The sequence below is a fragment of the Numida meleagris genome, chromosome 2 (genome assembly GCF_002078875.1).
Source record: "Numida meleagris isolate 19003 breed g44 Domestic line chromosome 2, NumMel1.0, whole genome shotgun sequence".
NCBI lineage: Eukaryota > Metazoa > Chordata > Aves > Galliformes > Numididae > Numida > Numida meleagris.
This window is the reverse complement of record NC_034410.1, coordinates 57,100,154-57,119,982: the sequence shown is the minus strand read 5'-3', so window position 1 is coordinate 57,119,982 and position 19,829 is coordinate 57,100,154. Positions and strand designations below refer to the sequence as shown.

Genomic DNA, 19,829 nt, shown 5'->3' with positions numbered 1-19,829 from the left:
TTGATACTAGTTTAGACTTGGATCATTTATTCATATTAGATTAGTGGGATAATGCTATTCATATTCTGACCTTTGTATGCAAAATAAGTAACTGAGGTTTTTTTATTGAGAAGAAAAAATGAAGCATATACACACACAAACAGTTTGTAAAGAAATTTAAAAAACGGAAGACCCAATGCTAATAAATAAGGAGCTCTTGCCTTTTTTTTTTTCTTTTTTTTTTAGTACAACTGGGTCAGTTTGGCCAGGACCATATTGATACCCTATGGAGAAAAATGATTGTATTGCACCTTGGACAGTGCAGCCTGTGTAATCAAATTGGTGTGCCTTCCTATGGTAGCACTCTCACGATTTTGTTCCAGCTTTAGTTTCCAGTATGAAGAAGTAATTTTTTTCTTTAATATGTCAACAAAATTGGTGAAGATGCTTTCTCAATTGAATATTTACAAGACACTTCCTGCATTTATTGATATAATGTTAGAATATGTCACTAAATGATATTGCAGCTTAATTTCTGATGGTGGAACTTATCAACTTGAGGTAATTGTATCCATTGTTTTGTTTGTGCTTTCTGACATCAGGCTGTGGACCAGATGTTTTTATGTAGACTTGAGTATACTTTGGAAGATTTTCATTCTACTTTCTGTGCTATTTAGATCTATTGCCCAGGAATGAAATTAGAATTTTAGGAATGAAATTAGAATTTTATCTTAAATGTCAGTGTTACTGAAGTTATAGCTTTTTATTATGCTTATGATGAAGTAACACATCTTGAAGGTCTAAAAAAGTATTGTTTTCATACAGGGTTACATGAAATAAATGAATCCTTTGAACTGGATCATTTTTTTCATCCTCTTTATAGATGTAGAAGGTATTTTATGGAAGTAGGAGAGCAAAACACTCTTCAAATCAATTTAGCTTATTTTAAAACAGAATACTACTTTTTTGATATATAAGCTAATTCTCCCAGATGTTCTTTATCAATACAGTTATGCATGTTAAGTCTTTCTTGGCAAGAAACTGAATGTTTTAATTTCCTAAACAGGTGTCTCAATGCATGTACTTACTGCAAAACTAAGCATGCCAGAGGAGATCTAGCAAGCTATCCTATTGAAGAACTAGTGGACAGAGCCAAGCAGTCTTTTCAAGGTAAGAGTTTTTATCCCTATAATAAAAGTCAGCCCTTGAAGTTTACTAGGTCTTATTTTCACTTCATAAAATACAGCTTTATTATGGTATTAGTGTTTTTAATATGTTGTGGCTGTGGCTGGTGGTGCCTTTGCGATGAAAGTCATACTGTCTTTATGTTGCGTGCAACTATCATGGGGCATAGTGTAATGTATGGTCATTTTGCTCTATTTCTTAAAAGGGAATACTAATTTTTTCACCTAACAATAACAGTGAATTTCATGAACTTCCATAGGATTCTGAAAACACTTTTAAGATATACTGCTTTTTCTGGTAGTGTGTTTCTTTGAGGAGTTCTGGGGTGTTTCTGTGAACCATACAAAGTTTTGAGGATTAATTATAAACAAATAGAATTAACAGCTTCCAATTGAACAAGTAGTGTCAGACTACTTTTAACTTCAATACAGTATTTGTAATGATCTCACATGAATCCAGCCAAACATCAAAAGTTTTTCATGCAGTACAGTACTCTGTGTGATTGTAAGTGCCACAGAACTGCTCTTACTGCTTAGTTTTGCACTTTTCACAATTTTGTGAATTAAATTTGGCTATGATAGACAGGAATCCTGTCATATGTTGGAATTCTTGTTTTAGGACAAGTTGCTAAAATTGATATGAATTTGATGAATACTGATGAATTTAGTAACAGAAATACAAGATGTATAAATACACTTATTTGGTGGAGAAACAGTTTGAGAAACACATTGTATAAGGTTACAAGTTTTCAGTACTACAAGACTTCTGATTTTTAAATTGGTAGGTAGTAACTGTGCAGGAGAAAATCTACCATTTGGTGATTGTGGTCAGTGTGCAGAAATCCTTCCTGATAATAGCATGATGAGTAGATAGAAAAGGAATGCTATGTTCTTTTCTTTTCATCCAGGTATAACTCTGAAGTACTTTTGTATTATTTATATCATAGGAAAAGTATTAGCACTAAATATCTTCTAAAAAGTTATAAAGAAACTTAGAACAATTCAGCAATGGATGCAGCAAAGAAAGGGAAGAGAATTTATGGGTAACACAGTCAGGATTGTGGCCTTAAGTAGGTTAGTATTTAAATTTTATTTCGATTGCGTAGAAAGAAAAAAAAAACCTTGTATGTCATGTTATAGTCGCATTATACATGCCATAAAGTCCACATTAAATTAACATATTTGCAATGTGTAACAAGAAGGAAAACTCTTGAGCTTTGTATGTATTTACAGGCAACAAATATGAATTTTTGGCAAGTATTTTGAACTTAAAGAATTGTACACTTGGATTGAAAATTTAATAATTTAATTCATCTGTTTTATTGTGGCTCTTATTATAAATATTGACTCTCTCAAAATAACTTGATTTTTAATGGAAAAAGTTTCCCTTAAGCTATTGTATTGAAATTTCTTACAGAAATGCTATGACGTGTCTCCCAGCAGGCATCTCCAAGGGAGTTCTATTCTTATTTGGCCTTGCGCTATTACCTTTGTTAGAGGAATTAAGGAAAGAAGCAAATACTGAACTGTAAAATGAGAGGCTTTGCCTCAAGCTTCCACATATTTGAAAATAGTCATGAAATAGTCAGATACTTAATTTGGAGTATATGGAGAATTTATTACTGCCAGCTTTCTGCAGCTGGGTTGCAGAAATTCTTCATCAATCTAGTGAAAGACCTAAGCAATTCAAATCCATTGTTAAAGTCATTGCTGTGTTATTGAACCCCAATTTCTTCTACAATCGCTTCTGTTTTTTTTCAGAAGTTGTGTTGATGAAGCTGTATTCAATACAGAAATGGGCACTGGCATTACCCATTGATATCTGAAAATTGAGTTTCCCTTGTTCATATAAACTCCAGTTTTGATGAAGTGCAGACTGATATTTAAAGTTGATTGTGTGACTGTCACTTGATTTCTGTCAGAGTTAGACTTGAAAATATTTGGAAATTCACTGAAATCAAGTCTGTGCTGTGTAGCTCAGTAACACTGTCAAGGGTTTTGCCTCTAATGTATGGATAGGCTTGGGTGTGCTTTCAGTGTGAGAGAAAACCTCTTTTTATATGTTTATTGTTATATACCTAGAGTAACTATATATTGTTAATGACATATAGCTAATCAGTTGGATGAATTAGATCAACGTGGTTTTTGGATTTTTTTTAAATTCAGTTGTCATTTGGAAGGTGCTTTGTATAGAACTAAAGAATGATCAGGGTTTTTTTTTTTATTTTGGATTGGATTAGATACTTAGATCAGTTTGAAATGAAAATTGTTTTTGGTTCTAATAATATCTATATGCTTGCTTTCAAAATACAGGTCAACTCAGAAACAAAATATTTGTGAATAAGTTGTGTTTTCGTATATTTATTTATTTTAAAAAATGAGAGTGATTCAATGTGGAAAAAATTTACACTGAAACATTTTTTTTTCTTCTGAGTAAGATATTCCTCCACTTTGAAATTTTGTTTCTAAATTTTCTTTCCATTTGGAAGTTTTCTGATTTCAGTATAGAAACTATGCTTGTTCCCCAAAACCTATAAGCTATACTTTGCTGCTGAAAAGAAACAGACATTGCAATGGCTTTAAAAAAGCAAAATGTTTAGTATTATTTACCAGTTACTACCCAGGGCAGCATAGCAAAAAGCTGCATATAGAATTAAGAAAGTTTAGCTCAAAGCACTTTTTCGTGCCGTATTCTTTATAGTAAAAAGGAAGCAAAGATAAAGACTGGCTTTATCTCTTAAATACAGACCATATTTTATTCTTTCTTTGCTTCTTTCTCCACACTAAAGGAAGCATGAGTGTGAAATAGCAAATGCTTTTCCTTTAAACACCTGCAGCCTATTTGGTTGCAGAATCCAAACAACATTTTTGTGCAAGATAAATGCAATGAAGAAACCTGGAGTTTTTTTGCTGGTTGGCTGTTTCTAGAGTTCTCCCATACTCGTCAATTTATGCAAACATTTCATAAAAAAACTTCATTGGGAAAAAGGCCTAAAAATAATATTTGGTGCAAAAATATTTTGAAATGTAGCTTATATTGGCTTTTACTTTGTCTTTTAGCAGCAATGGTGTGATAGTATGAAGGCTACATCCATTATAGATTGGTTGTAAATTATCTTACAAAATACTCTTCTACCAGAGTAGACAAATTCTCAAAACATTTAATTTTTGCCTGGAATATCTTAGAATCATAGAATGGCTTAGGTTGGAAGGGACATTAAAAATCACCTAGTTCCATCTCCCCCTCCATGGATGGGATTGCCAGCCTGGATGGATCAGGATTCCCAAGCCCCATCTGACTTGGTCTTGAATACCTCCAGGGATGGGACATCCACAGCTTCTTGGGGCAGCCCATTCCAGTTCCACACCACTCTCTGAGTAAATAATTTATTCCTAACATCTAATCTAAATCTCTCCTCGTTTAGTTATAAGCCATTCCCCCTTGTCCTATCACTATAAGACCATGTAAAAAGTTGGTCTGTCTCCTGCTTATAAGCTGTACCCTTCAAGTACTGGAAGGCCGCAGTGAGGTCTCCCCAGAGCCTTCTCTTCTCCAAGGTAAACAAGCCCAGCTCCCTCAATCTTTCTTCAAAGGAGAGGTGCTCCCTCCCTCTGATCATCTTTGTAGCCTTCTTCTGGACCTGCTCCAACAGCTTCGCTTCCTTCTTGTGATGGGGAACATATTGAATTCAACAATTAGATATTTTATAGAAAAAAAGAGCTGAATGTGTTCCATTGCATAGTGAATTGTTTCAATCTTCTTTAAAAAATGCTTTTGTTTTGCCTCTACTGTTTTCCAGTTGATAGAATTTTCTGATACATAATGATATATAAGAAAGGCAAATGTTAGATGGAAATCTCTTCTGTCAAATATTATTTACCCTTAAAAACATATGAACAAAACTAAATCCCATTTAATTTTTCAATTCATTTCCAATCACATTTTTGTGAGCAGAGTAGTCCATGTTACAGATAATCTCTACCTAGACAGCTTTGTAAGGCATAGGCAAGCTTTATGGTTTGTTTTTCGTTTGTTTTAGTTTGTTGGATTTTTTTTGGATAGCGGCAGTGATTTTTGAAGATCAGTCTCTTCTGTCAGCCTTTTTACCTACTTCTGGGTGGGGTTAGGGCCTTCTAGTATTGTTCCCAAAGTCTATTGTGAAGTTGCATGCCATTAAGCTTGGGTTGCTCTATTTGAGACTCCATATGAACAACTTTTCTTTGTTCTTCTGTGGTTTTTGGCTATTGCTGAAGAGCTAGGAATTTGTTGTTGTTGTTAAGTTTTTAAAAATAATTTTGGTATTGTCTTTTGTGTTTCATGAACATTTAAGTTTTGCCTGCTGACTTTGCTAATGCACAGAATGCTGAGGCCAAGAAAAGTATTTTGGTCATTTCTTAGCATTATATGAGATAATGTAACAAACTAATTTTTCATGGTCCCCTGTAACCTTTTCTAATGATCCTAAAAGAAAAATATATATTTATATTCTGTCTGTAGTGATTAGAAACAATGTTTTCAGATAAGTAAAAACTGCTGTATAAGAGAAACTTAAGCACAAAAAAGTAACATCCTATAACAGATTTAAAAAGAATTAAAAGACGTCCTTTCAGTTGAACATTAAAATATCAAGCCATTTTCAAGCTTTGGTTGAGTACCGAAATTATGAGTTTAGTGAGCTTTCCTCTTGACTCAAAAAGAAGTTTCCGGCTGTATTTGCTGAAATAAAGGTTGTTTTTTTTTTTTTTTTTTGTCATCTTCAAGATATCTGCATAAAAGATTCATTTGAGTTAGTTTTAGTTATACTTGAGAAATGCAGCATCCATTACATTAGATTATTGGTATCTAGGTTGTTTAACTTGCAGTGCTCTGAAATTATGCATTAGAATACCTGAACTAGTTCATTTTGGATGTGGGAAAACTATTATCGTGCTGTCTAGTTACAGGAATTTTAGCTGACTGATTCAAGACTGAAACTTTAATATATTGTCTTGGATAACTGAGCTGAAACTGTTTACTGTGGTCCAACCAAAGGTCCTTCTTCTCTCGTCCCCTCCAGAATGTCTCAAAACTGAATTAAAGCAATGAGCTTCCTCAGTTTCAGACTGTATTTTCACAGTAATGTTTTCGTTCACACACTTTCCATAAGTCTCACTTTTTTATTTTGTTCATTGGTCTTGAAACACAGAATTTACATTTGTGTTTGCTATACAACAACTGAGATTGAAATGTATGCAGCAGCACTTAGCTTTAGTGAAAATTTCCTCCATTAATTTCATTCCACCCTTTGATTATTAATAAAATATATCTAGGGGATTCTTCTACCACTCTAGTTTATTAAAAAGAATCATTTATGAAGTATCATTGCTATTCTGCATGTTTTTGCTTGGTATTTTGCAGTTAGAGTTGAGATCTCCCTCTCAGATGGCCAAATGTGAACTGACTGATCTAAAAACCATGCAGCCATTCCAGTGCATTTCTGTTCTGGATTCAGCTTTCCTTCAGACTGTCATATCAGCACATGCACAATGCTGCCAAATGTATAATTAACCTTGCCTTTAGAGTGGGGGTTATGTTTGGTAACTCTTATGACCTGGGTTGAAGAGAACTTTAGTTTTTCTTTATGCTTGTGTCTTGAGATGTGGTAAAAATGATGACACGCTAAAGATGGAGATCAGATTTGGATGAAAGCTGGATGTTCTATGGTGTTCTGTAGCACACCATCAGGAATTAAATTTTAAGCTTAAAGAAAATACCAAAGTCTTTTTTGGTATTTTGGTATCTTTTTTTTTATATAAGGAGCCTTACAGGTAAGGCTTCGTGAAAACATAAACCTACTGTAGTATGCCAGGCACTCTCATGGAGCGACTCCAGCCTTCTTTATTCCTGCAGTTTTATGCTTTTCGGTTGTGACAACAGAAGAGTTCACAGGACTGCAGAGATCACGTTAGATATGGAATTTATGTTGCAACCTGGCTAATACTTGCGTCAGCAGAGCTGCAGCACAGGAGTTCAGACATCTTAGGGCAATTTCCCAAATCAGTTTAGAAGTTTACTGTCTGAGATGGACCTGGGCAATCAGCAGAAGCTTCCAGTTATTCATACATTACTTGTTGCCCCTCAAATGTCCAGGCTTCAACGTGGCAATGCATGTTCTGTTCAACGGGCAAATATAATGCAGGGAAAAATGCATCAAAAGCACTGAAGTTTACTTAGCTGCTGGCTAAAATGCAGGTTTATTTTTCCCGTGGAAAGATGATCTGAATTTGGTGGCAACAGTACCAACATAAAAACATTTTCTTTGAAGTTATTCTCAGTAGTTCGGAGATAATATGACCTTTGAATTGGAGTTATGGTGCTTGCTCTTAATATTTCAGTGAGGGACTTGAAACTATAAGAATTTGAATCAGGAAAAACCTGAACTTCATATTAGCTTAGTTCTATTTTAATTCACTCTTGCTGAGTTTGAATTGTATGTAAAGTTAATTCATGTTTTCTTTTTCATTTTTGATCAAATTATGTGTAAAATAATCTCATTTTTATTACTTCATAAAATATACTTTTCTAGCTATTTGCTAGTTCCTTACTTTCTGCTGTGGCAAGATCATGACTATGCTGAGATATACTTATGTGGCTTTTTGTTTATGTCGTGTTTTCACAGAACTGTTCATGAATCACTTTCCTGGAAAAAATTAAGTACCTCAACAATTCAAGTCTTTCACACTATATTGCAAGCCTGGTAAATAGTCCTATCATATTTCTGTCCTGGTGTCCCAGATCTTGTGTATTTGTAGTGTAATATAGATGTAGTCAGTCCTCTGCTCTCTGAAAGCCTTAAACGTATTTCATGTGCTGTACAGGTGATCAGTGAATTTGGTGCTTTCCAAAGACTGGTCATTCTGCAGTGCAGTTGCGGTGCATCTGATGCTGCTGTTACAATCCTAAATGTGCTGACCATGTGCCCTTTGGGCACCAGCGACTTCTTTGAGGTTCACAGCGTACCTCGGTTTTTGAGAGATGCTCAGAAAGGAACCAACTTTTTACATGGTCTGATAGCGATAACGGGAAATGGCTTATACTAAAAGAAGACAAATTTAGGTTAGATATCAGGAATAAATTTTTTAGAGAGTGGTGATGCACTGAATCAGACTGCCCAGAGAGACTACGGATGCCCCATCTCTGAAGGCATTCAAGACCAGGTTGGATGAGATCCTGGGCATCCTGATCTAGAGCTTGGCAGCCCTGCCCATGGCAAGGGGATTGGAACTAGGTGATCTTTAAGGTCCTCTCCAATCTAAGCCATTCTATGATTCTATTCTGTTAGAACCACCTACCTTTGTGGTTATAGTTGGTGGAATCTGTCATTGTAGTTTCAGTGGAATTTCAGGTATTCAGAATATAATTTTGTTGTGTTTTAAGAGAATAGAAAGCTGGAAGGAGATTAAACAAACTTATGCTTGTTTATTCATATATTTTCATGAATCTCAAAGTGTGATGGTAATATGTGATACAATTTGAATCTCTTAAGATGTTGACATTATACTAATACTGCATTTCTGCAGTTTCCCAAGGCTGCTAGGTCAAGGGATTTGGAGGCGTGTCAGGAAAACTAGATGGGGCAGTCTGCCCAAGCTCGTATATTATTTGATACTGCATGTATTAGAGTTACTGATATCATAACAGCAGTTCATTGTTGGTAACTGCTTGGTGGCTCTGAGGAAAATCATCATGATTCTTCCCATAATCTTACAGTGTCTGCTAAGATGGAGTTCTGGGATGGTCCCAGAGTGTGAAAGGGACTGCGATTTGTGAGCTTCCAGACCCCTGATAATGGTAACATTTCAGAGTTCCCTGCTGGCTTCAAACGTGAGATATTCTTGAGGCAGATGTCTTCACCTGAAACCAGAAGTTGGGCAACTTGAAGAGCTTCTTAGCTTGAGAGATCTGGTGTTGCGGAAAACTTGCAGAAAAAGCTGAGCTGCCGGTATCGTCTGACTGCAGCTCTGTAACTGTGCTGGACTTTGAGAAGCTGCTGGACTGAGAGCAGCTCAGCTGTACAAAACTAACTTCCTGGGTTTGAGCTAAGTGTTCTACTTGAGCTGTAATGTTCATGGATCTGAAACTACTATGATTTTGCTGTGTGTGCTTAACATCATAAAGTATGTATCTTTTAAAAGCCAAAATAATTTATGGACCCTTTAAAACAATTCATTATTCACCAATTATTTAATTAGATTTCAGCACACTAAGGAATAAAGTGGTATGACCTTGTTAGTCTTAGAAAATTTTATTAGGTGCCTTTCAAAGAACCGGCACAGGGCAGCCTGATCTCGAGGGTGGCAACCCTGTCTGTGGCGGGGGAGTTGAAACTGGGTGATATTTAAGATCCCTTCCAGTCGAAGCCATTCAGTGGTGACTCTGTGATCTAAGCATTTTGTTCATCCTTACTGAAACAAGTCTTACTCAGAGATGTATTTTTTTTTCTTCCAGTCTGTAATTTCACTGAGTTGAGGAAGATATTCTACAATCGTACCGTCTTTGCATTTTCATCCAACAAGGAATTGTTGAAATTGCTTCTCAAGTTGTAAGGGAAAGGATTGCTGATCTCTTCTTTAAAAAAAAAAGAAAAAAGAAAAAAGAAAAAGTTGGTGCCTGTAAATGTGTGGTAGCAGAATACTTAAAAGCAGATTGAAGTTGAAATGCAAGTTGGTATGTGTCTTTCTGCTTGAAACACAGCAGCATCTTTTCCAAATTCTCTCTTCAGAGAAAAACTCAAACACTTTAGGTGCACAGTAACAAGAAAGTAAGCACCAATTCATCCTGGCAGAGATAGAAACATACATGCTAGCTCTGACTATCTTCTTGCTGTTTAACAGTGTTAGTAATTTTCTGATTATAAACAGTACTTTGAAGTTACTTATGAATCATGTTAATAAATACTGGCTTTTGAATGTAAATTCTCAAAGGAAAGGTAATTGTTACTCTTCATAGCTGTGTCTTCTGAGAATAACAGGCACACACTAAGGTTGCTGCTATTGGAAAAAAAAACTTCACAAATGCAAATAATTAGGTATTTGCTATGTTTTCATTTGAACTCAACCTATTGTCTATATGAATATTTCCCTTGATGCTTTTCACTTTGCTTGCATTTAGCTTATTCACAGAAGAGTTTTTATTTCTTTTAAAGCATTGGCAGTTAGTTGTGTGGCACTTCGAGTTTTGCTAGGAAGTGCGATGCCTTGAAGATATTCCCTGTTAGTAGACCTTCTGAGAAGTGGAAGAAAAAGCTTGATGCTGTATAAGTTTGAGAGTGAAGTAGATGAAGATTCTTCATGCTTTTTATTAGAATGTTCAGCTGGCCTAGAGCTTCCTCAGTAAAAGCTATTCAATCTGATGTGTGCTTTAAAATGCTTTTTAGAAAAACTTGTTTATTTTATACCAAAGTAAACTATGTTATATTCTTTCCATGCTTATTCAGTAGAACAGCAGGAGAGGAAAGCTGGATAACATTTCTTGGTTGGCAATTTTATTTATAAATATCTTTTTGTTAAGTTTGCATTATTTGGAATTTAATGTAGAACATTAGATTTAGTGATGCCACAGCCATTAGAGTGGAAGCCTTTACTAGACAGGTCAAAAAACTGGTCTTGTGTGTATTTATTGTTGATTTTAAAAACAGTTCAAATTAGGGCTTTCTAATTGATCTTGCTTTCAGGAGAAAAAGATGTCTTTAATATTGTTTGAAAGTTAAAATTTGTTTTTATATTGTTTCCTAGCTGCAAAGATATTGGAGTCTTAAGCTACTTGTAAATATTTGTTCAGTTATTGGAACTTGTCGCGGTTCTTTGTTGGTAATACTTGTTTTGCTCCTCTGTTTACTGCTAGTTTTGTAAGACCTTGGCTAGAAATACTTTCAAAACTTTAGAATACTATTATCACAGCCAATCTTGCATATTATGCAGCACACAGCTACTTAAAGCTTTCCGTTGCTTGTGTGAAAAGAAGACAAGCCATTGCATCTATAAAACAGATAGGATGACCAGAATTTGTATTGTCAACAAGTAAGATGCGTTTTATTTTACTGGTCTCCTACCATGCACAGTATAGGTCATCATTATTATGTCCAAAGGCAATTTATCAGAATGCAGCAGTGGTTTATTTTATTTACTGATAAGTGGTCCCCTCCTGATTTGTTTGGCCTTCTGGAGGAATGCGTGTCAGTCACTCTATGCCAGCTGAAGATCCTGTTTAAAAGATCACTCCAGAGGATACCTTTTGCTAATTTTTCTTTCTGTGCTGCAGAAAGGATAGCACTAATTTCTTGGAGAGTAAGAATTTTAGCAGATCTAGAGTCTCTCAGCATCTGCGTTTCTTTTAGGGTGACTGGTGTGCCACCCATTTCTTAAAATGAAAAGTAATGTTAGATGTCTCATCCCATACAGGAATTCAAATCATTAAATGAAACTATAAAGGACTAGGTTTAGAGCAAATTAAAATGGGATACTTAATCTCATAATGTGGTTAAGCCTGAGAAACTCCCTTGCATAGGACATGGTGAAAGGTTACATGTTTTTGGAAGAGATAGGACAGATGCATGGAAGAAGAATCCATTTTCTTGAAATACAGACAAAGCTCCTGGGTGAGCATTGTACTTGCTGAATACTTAGCAAATACTTTGTGCTGCCTATATTTATACTTAATTAAACATCTTCTGTAGATGGCCTTTGGAGAGAGGACACAGGGCTGAACTAGCTTGCAGTCTTAGTGTCTATTCTTAAGCTATATTTCAACAAATATCTGATTTGCCCCTATTTTACTTTAGACAATGTGTGCATTAGCCTTTTAATACTGCTGTCTGCCAGTTTTTATAATGAAGGCTTATTTGCTGTGCATAGGTAGTTTGTGCACTGTTGATATTCCTGTTACATCGTGCAATAGCCTTGTGAGTCAGGTACATGCCCTCTCCATATCTGATGCTGCTGTCAGATGGAAACTTTTATTTAATAGGAAACTAAGAGCTCGTCTGATCAGGTCTGAGTCAACTTTCTTCCAAAGTGCTTTAAAGTGTTAGGTGATTGAGTGAAAAAGCTGCAATTTACAAAGGCAGGGCACTTAAACATCAGACAACTCAACTTGCAGCAAATGTCAAGTATAAACAACCTGTAAGTTATAAAATGAAATTCTCTAATCTTTTAAGCCATATTCACTGCAGTCATAGTGAGGTTTAAACTCTGTGAGGTGATAAGTCCTGTTGTGACAGAAAAAAATGCTGAAGGAAATAAATGTATCTTATGAAAACCTGAGTTGACATGCATGCTCCCAGAGATTAGATCACTCTCAAGGTTAGCTGTTGTCCCTTCTTATTTTACCTTTACTCAGGTATTTCCTACTGTGGTTAGACAAAAGTCAATAAACATATTTTGTAGTCAACTTTAGACATAATGCTCTACTGGTAGCAGTTACTCATGAAGTAACATTTTCAAGACTGCATAGAAGAAAACATTGCTGTCGTGCTGCTGTGGCATTATTGATGGAATTGAATGCAAAAACAAACTGGTTAGTCAGCATGTTTTTAAGAAAAAAGGTACCATGTGGCTTTTAGCAGCTTTCTGAGGGAGGCTAGTCACATTGTATAGAACTTTTCCTGGCTCTTTACACTGGACAAGGTGTGACTACATTTTTATTTCTCTCAAAACTCCCTCTCATGTGAGCAAGACTCTAATGTTTGTAAATTTAATCTTGTTATGAGTGTTAGAGAAGTGCTAATTTAGGTATAATTTGCACTTGCACATTAGAGAGCTCTGTGGTTCTTTCTGTTCTCAACCCCAAGCAAATAGTCTCTTGATCAAATGTTCTAAGAGTTTTGTACAACTTGCTGAGTTCAGACTTCTAACAGAGATAGTTTTTATACTGAGATGGCTTGTGTCTGGAAACAGATTAGTAGTTATCATGTTGTGTATCACAGAAAAAAAATGATCTCCTATATTAGGCCAAGAAAGTAAGAGCTGTGATTTACAGATATGTGGGACTCGTGATGTGCACACAAGGGAGTCTTGATAGCTTAAATTTCTGCCTTTTTGATGCTGTGTGTATTGTGTTAGAAGTACTGATATTTGATATTGAAACACTGTGTGTAAACTAGGTCTACAGAGTGTCAGTGAGAGTTCAGAACCTTTAGAAAAAATGTTCGGTTTACTTGTGAAGACCAATTGTGTCTGCTTTAATTTAGGGTGATTGTATTTGTGACCTGTTAACAAAATCACAGAAAAGCTGAGGTGTGAAGAGACCTGTGGAAGCCATTTGGTCCAAACTCTGCTCAAATAGAGCCACCCTGCTTATGGTTTGTTTTCATTTGTGCCCAAAGAAAAAAAAAAAGGAAAAGTAACACTCATATTCCTAGTTTATTTGTATACCAGATCATATACCCATCACTAGCTCTCAGCTGGAGCATAATTTAAATCTTGACAGACTGAACCTAAACAGCATTTTTTTCCAGATCAGCCAAAAGATAGGGAGAGAAAAATAAAAGCTATTTCCAGTTCAGAAACAGTACAACACCACTGAATAAATGTGTAACTGTTAATGAATAGCTATTTCAAATATTTACATGAGGCAAAAGAAAAGAAGACTGGCATGCAAGGCAGCTGTGCCCAGGGAGAGCTATTAAAAATAAACATGATAAATGATGTTCAAGTGCTCATATACCTGTCAAATATCAGGGGTACTCAAAAGTGGAAAGTGTTTACACTCCATGGCCATGCAGCTAGGCATTCTGGGAAGGAATATATTTTTTTTCTCAGTGTTTTCAGATACCTAAGGTTTGGCAGAATAAAAGGGGAGAGTGAATCTAATGCATGTAGAACATTCGAGGTACTTGAAATTTTTGGGCTTTTGCTACATTAAAAAAAGTAGGTGAAGCTTATTTCAAACATCCAATTATTTCCTCACAGAACTGATTACTTTGGTCTTGATTCTTCATAAAAACTATGTGGCACTTTATATTCTTAAAAATAAGTAATGGATTTTTATTATGGCTCTTTCAAGTCTTCAGTACTGATAGATGATAGTGATGAAGGTGTAGGTGGATTGTTGCTTTGATTTTGTAGGAATTTTGAAAAATTGTATATATGTAGTAAACTCTCAACTTCCTGTATTTCCATATACACAGATTTTTCAGGTTGTCTGGAAAGTATTTTTCATATCCACTTTCATTTCTGAGTTCAGTGTATGTCAGTTGACCACAAACTATTTAGCAAAGATTTTATTGTTGTACATCACTGTGAAACTAATTTCTCAGAAGCTGTCAGGCTACAGAGTCTCTTAAGAGAAAATAAATTGATGCCTTAATGTATGAGACGAACACAAATGCAAGGGACACAGGGAAAAATATTCTAATTTTGGGATTTTTTTCACTGCAGTTGTGTTTGTGGAGGATGGCCATTGCATTCTTCTCCCTTCCAAAATTATTCTTCTCTTTCAAAACATAATTAGAAAGAATGATGCTAAGACTGCTAATCCATTTACAAATCAATTAAGATCTTGTATTTAAAGTGTAAGCAGATGTAGAATACATGTGACTAGCACATTTTCACTGAAATGTCGCAAGAATTCATGTGTTACATCTGCATGGGTTGCTGTCTTGCTTGTGTAGAAACTCTTGTGTGCTAGCACTGGAATTCACTGTGAAATGCATTTTAACTCATCTGTCTGAATCTGTCTTGGAAAACAGCAGAAATAATATGTCAGTTCTATATCTGGTGTCTTAAGCTTTTGAAGCAATCCTTAAATGAGGTATATGGTGATGATGCAATCAAGAGGAAGAAATTTCAAAGCAGCTCTTCGCTTAACCCGTACACATCTTTATCATTAAGGATGTGGTTTAGTGGCTTCATCAGAGAACAAGTTTTAGCAAAATCTGCTAGATTGACTTCGTATCAAATTATCTTGAAGTTATATGATGGAAAAAAGGAAGGGATGTGACCTCCCCCAGCCAAAAGCCTTTTACAGTTATATTTTTTAATGTAATGGGAGATGCTACCCATCAATATACAAGTACATAACAGTGTGGTTTCCTGAAATAATCCAAAGAGACAGCAAGTTCTATATTGGTTTCCCTAATATGGAGGCTTCGTATGTCATTGGACACTGATTTGAAAGTTAACAAGATGTTAGGTAGAGGAATGGTTGGAGCTGTCAAGGCCCAACATGTTTCTGTCATCCTTCGTTAAGCATGCCTGTTTCCTAATTTCCTAAATGGATTTCATGGTAGTGGGACTAATTCTAGTGCCACAGGGTTGTAGTGCTGTGCTGCATAAGGTGCTACCTGAACTACTTTAAGAAACGAATGTGCATTTTTATGTTGTTTTAAAACAAAATGTTATAGATATACCATGTAAACCAGACCTCAGAGATATGCAGGGCATTTTTGTAAACTTGAAAGGTGAAGGCTGAGATGTCTGCATCATCCTTGAAATGCCTGTGTGGTTGGGGTCCTAGGTGTTGAAGTAAGTGTTTCTTCTCAACCTTCTTAATACTGCTCAAATAGGAGAGGAGAGATTTTTGGTCTGGATTTTCCTGCTTCCAGGGGTGGAACAAGATGTTCTGTCTTAACTGGAAATTTTTTGAAGACTTGCTCTACATTTAGGTAGCTCTCCAAAATGTTTACTGCTTGATCTTAGTCATGTGGTAATCAAACAGAATACACAACAGTTCAATTTTCTGAATTATTTAAGGAGAGGAATAAATAATGGAGAAGGAAAAGAAGTTGTTTGGAAAGCTTATAGGTTTATCTATCTATCTAAACAGTGAAGACAAAATGAAATTCTCTGCTGGGTTTGATACTTTCACTAGTGGTACTGTCTCTTGCCTGTGGTAGAGAATGTACATTTTACATGGAGCGTACTTGGCTGCTTTTGACGATTAATTACCTCTTTTTACTTCATCTATCAGAACCCCATTGTACTAGATAGAAATGTAAGAGACAGCATCCCTGCCAGGTTGTATTAGTATCCATGTATAGACCAGTTGTCTGCAAATGTATCTAAGGCCTTTTGAACCTCCTGATAAAATTTGTCTTCATAACTTCTCCAATAGTCGGTACAGGCTATCTCTACACAAAATATTTTTATGTATTTTTCAAATCTCTCCTGCTAGCTGCACCTGGTGCCTTTGGTTCTTTGGTAGGATGTGATGAGCACCTGTTTTGCATTCAGCTTACCCAGCAACTCCCTGATTTTGTATAAACCACAAATGTATTTTTCCTTTGGCCTTCACCTTTCCAAACTAAATAGCCATGTTTTTTTTTTAGTTTCTCCTGATCAAGAAGCTACTCCATCACCTCAAACGCTTTAGTTGCCCTTCCTGGTAAATTTTTAAATTGATTGTTCTTCAAACGTCAGTTCCTAAGTGCACGCAGAGCTCAAAATGTGAGTTCAGCAGAACTTAGTGGTTGCAAAGTGATGGCTTCTGGCTTGTTGATTGCCTTCCTGATGATGGCCACTGTTTTGTTGGTGTCTTTGCTTGCTACATATTGTCTGAAATTAGAGAATTGTCAGTCACGAGACTTTAAGGTCTTTCTGTAGTTGAACATCATGATGGCATGACTAAGTAGAATATCTTACATTTATCTACATTAGCTTGTATTTTTTCCCCACTAGTCAAGTTTGCTGAGATCTTTCTGGAGATTCTTTTCCTGCTGTCAGTGTGGCTTTTGGCTATATGCAAGACATTAGTCTCATCACCAAACTTGTGATTGTAGTGCATTCTCCTATGGCTACATCCCACTGCTGAAAATGGTGAATAGAACTGACTCTGAACCTGGGAGTCCCACTGCTGATGTTAAGTTTCCTGCCCTTTATTTAGATTTCAGCCCTTTTTCCAACATGGTGACAGGTTATTTTCTTCAATGACTTTTTGTGTGGAATTTTCAAACACTTTTTGAACATCCAACTATGTTATGTGCTCTCTATTTATGTGCTTACTGACTTTCTCATTAAACTACACTAGGTCAGAGGGACTTGATTTTACAATTTCTGTATTTTAATTCATGGGATATATATTTGTAGAGTTTAAATTGATCAGATTCTTTCAGTTGACTTATGTCTGTGTCATGAAGTTTAATGTATGTTTCTTGCTTCTTCAGCTGTTTTCAGTAAGCCTTGGCAAATCACGCCAAACACCAGAGCATTAGGCTGTCCTCACTTTTGCTGGGGAAAGCCACTTTGTTTGTCTTTAACTTTTCTGCACAGTAACGGGATACTGTGTGTCCAGCATGGGGCTAATGTGAAAAGCTGCTGAGCGAGTCTGTGCCAAACCTTGCACATTCGGTATTGCGCTACAGAATCCTCTTCTCCTAGTGTCTCTTCTCTGAGTGAGTGTATTTTTTCAGGATAACTGTTAGTCAAAGAGATTCATTAACACCTCTGGATAGAAAACAAGTTTCTCAGACCACACCTGTGTGTATGGTTCATACATCAAGGCAAGGATATCTTGCAGTTCCAGCACTCAAGGCTTCTGAATGTGTTTCTCTGTGTGAAGGAGAGGATAGGTAAATTGATACTAATTTAACCATTGCTACTATTAACATTTTTATTTTTATACTGGAGTGGGTTGTTTTTTTTCCTATCGGCTTTTATTTCAGTTATATTACAAGTTTATAGGGAGTTTGATTCATACATCCATATGTAGTGGTCTTTCTTTGGGCTTAAATTTCAATGTGCTCAGTAACTTCAAAATAAACTTGCTATATATGGACAAAAAGTGTGATTTTTAGTCTTTACAAATACTCTGCAGAGCAAGAAAATCCAGTTTTTCCAGCTTTCAGTTTTTTTCAGCTCCGTTTTCAATTGCACAGTAGGAGCCCTTACTCACTGCAGAATAGGCCTGTTCATTGTTTTTGGACAAGCAACAAGCTGGGATACTTTCCAACCAGGAACTGAACATCAGTAATAACATTTCTGTAAAAATGTAGTTCTTAACCTGCAGAGTCTCACTGGAATAAAAATGATGCTTATAGCATTGATTTAACAGGGATCTATATGGTGCAAGTATAATGTAATACTCTTCAAGTAGTGCTAATAAATCGAGTATAGCTGCATGTATTCAGACTAAAATTTGTGTGGGTGGGATTATTCCAACAAGTTAATACTGTACAATGATATGATTCTTCTTCAGCTGTTCTGGGTATCCTCATTTAAACGCTGGTGACATGAACAAAATCCTCTACATAACACATTTTATTGTAGCAAAACTTAAGTAGAGCTTCTCGCTGTGGGATGTGAAACAGCTAATGCAGAGTTGAGGAAACTTAAATGTGCAGTACCAGCAGAGTTCAGATTCTTGTTGCACCTGAAGAAAAAATTTTCCTCAAACCTCTGTTTTTTTAATAAAGCTTCTGGTTAATATATGAAGGTATACTTAATGTCTTCTGGAAGCACAGGTACTTCTGGTTGACTTTACTTTGTTAATGGAAATAAATATATTTTCTGTTAAACTTTGTAAATGTCAAGGACGCTGCTGCAGCTGGAAAACTGTAGCAGACTTTATCATTTCTTCCTCCTTAATTGCTTTCTAGTTTCTTCAAGTACAGTTGATTTTTATGCTTTCCATAACTGAGAAAGTTTTTACTATTCTTTGAAGAAGAAAGGAGTTGGATTCAGTTGGTACAGCCAGAAAAAAACTGCAAACATTTCAGGAGTGATTTCTTTGGGCGTATCTACTGCAGCGTTCCACCACCTTCCTGAGGCTGAAGGCAGCACAAAGCATCTAGATGAGTTTGCCATATCTATAGTGGGCAGGCTGTATCTCCTAAACCGAATCAGTGAAATTACCCAGCGCACTTCTGTGCAGGCAATTCTGATGTTTTGCCCCAGCTTTTCTGCTAACTGAAGAGGGGAGTGATACCTTCCACTGTGTTACTGTTCCCCAGGGCCATTTCTTTTTGCTACTTAATGCTTGTACCTGTGTCTGCTCATATTTCTCCCAGGCTGCAGCAACAAGGAAGAACAATAGTGTTGCAGAAAACCCTTAGGATTCTGAAAAGGAACAAAGAAACGAACAGAACTAGTATTAATTTCTCTGTTGCTGCTCTTTAAAAAATCTGTGACAAGGGAGTGAAAGTTAGATGAAGCCAAAGATGATAGAATCATAGACTTGCTCAGATTGGAAAAGACCTTAAAGATCATCAAGTCCAACCTCAACCTAACCATACTACCCTAACTCGTACAGCCCACCACTAAGTCATGTCCCTGAATACCACACCCAAATGGTTTTTAAACACATTCAGGGATGGTGACTCAACCACCTCCCTGAGGAGCCCATTCCAGCGCTTAACAACCCTTTCTGTAAAGAAGTTTTTCCTGATATCCAACCTAAACCTCCCCTGGCGCAACTTGATGGCATTTCCCCTTGTCCTGTCACCAGTGAGAAGAGACCAACTCCACTCTCACTGCAATTCCCTTTAAGGTATTTGAAGAGAGCAATAAGGTCTCCTGTCAGCCTCCTCTTCCCCAGACTAAACAGCCCCAGTTCCTTCAGTTCCTTTAGTCGCTTCTCATAGGACATATTTTCCAAGCCCTTCACCAACCTTGTTGCTCTTTTTTGGATCTGCTCCAGCACCTCCATGTCCTTTCTGTATTGAGGCACCCAAAACTGAACACAGTACTCGAGGT

General features: G+C 36.2%; 1 protein-coding gene across 4 annotated transcripts in view; it reads left to right on the top strand.

The window, feature by feature from the left end:
* Positions 1-19,829, top strand: part of CDKAL1 (CDK5 regulatory subunit associated protein 1 like 1) — a 390,780-nt gene that overhangs the window by 176,074 nt on the left and 194,877 nt on the right. For all 4 annotated transcript variants that reach the window (XM_021389320.1, XM_021389318.1, XM_021389319.1 and 1 more), the window contains one exon: positions 1,046-1,149. In XM_021389320.1, coding sequence (XP_021244995.1) covers positions 1,046-1,149 — 104 coding nt within the window. The remainder of the gene's footprint in view (positions 1-1,045; positions 1,150-19,829) is intronic.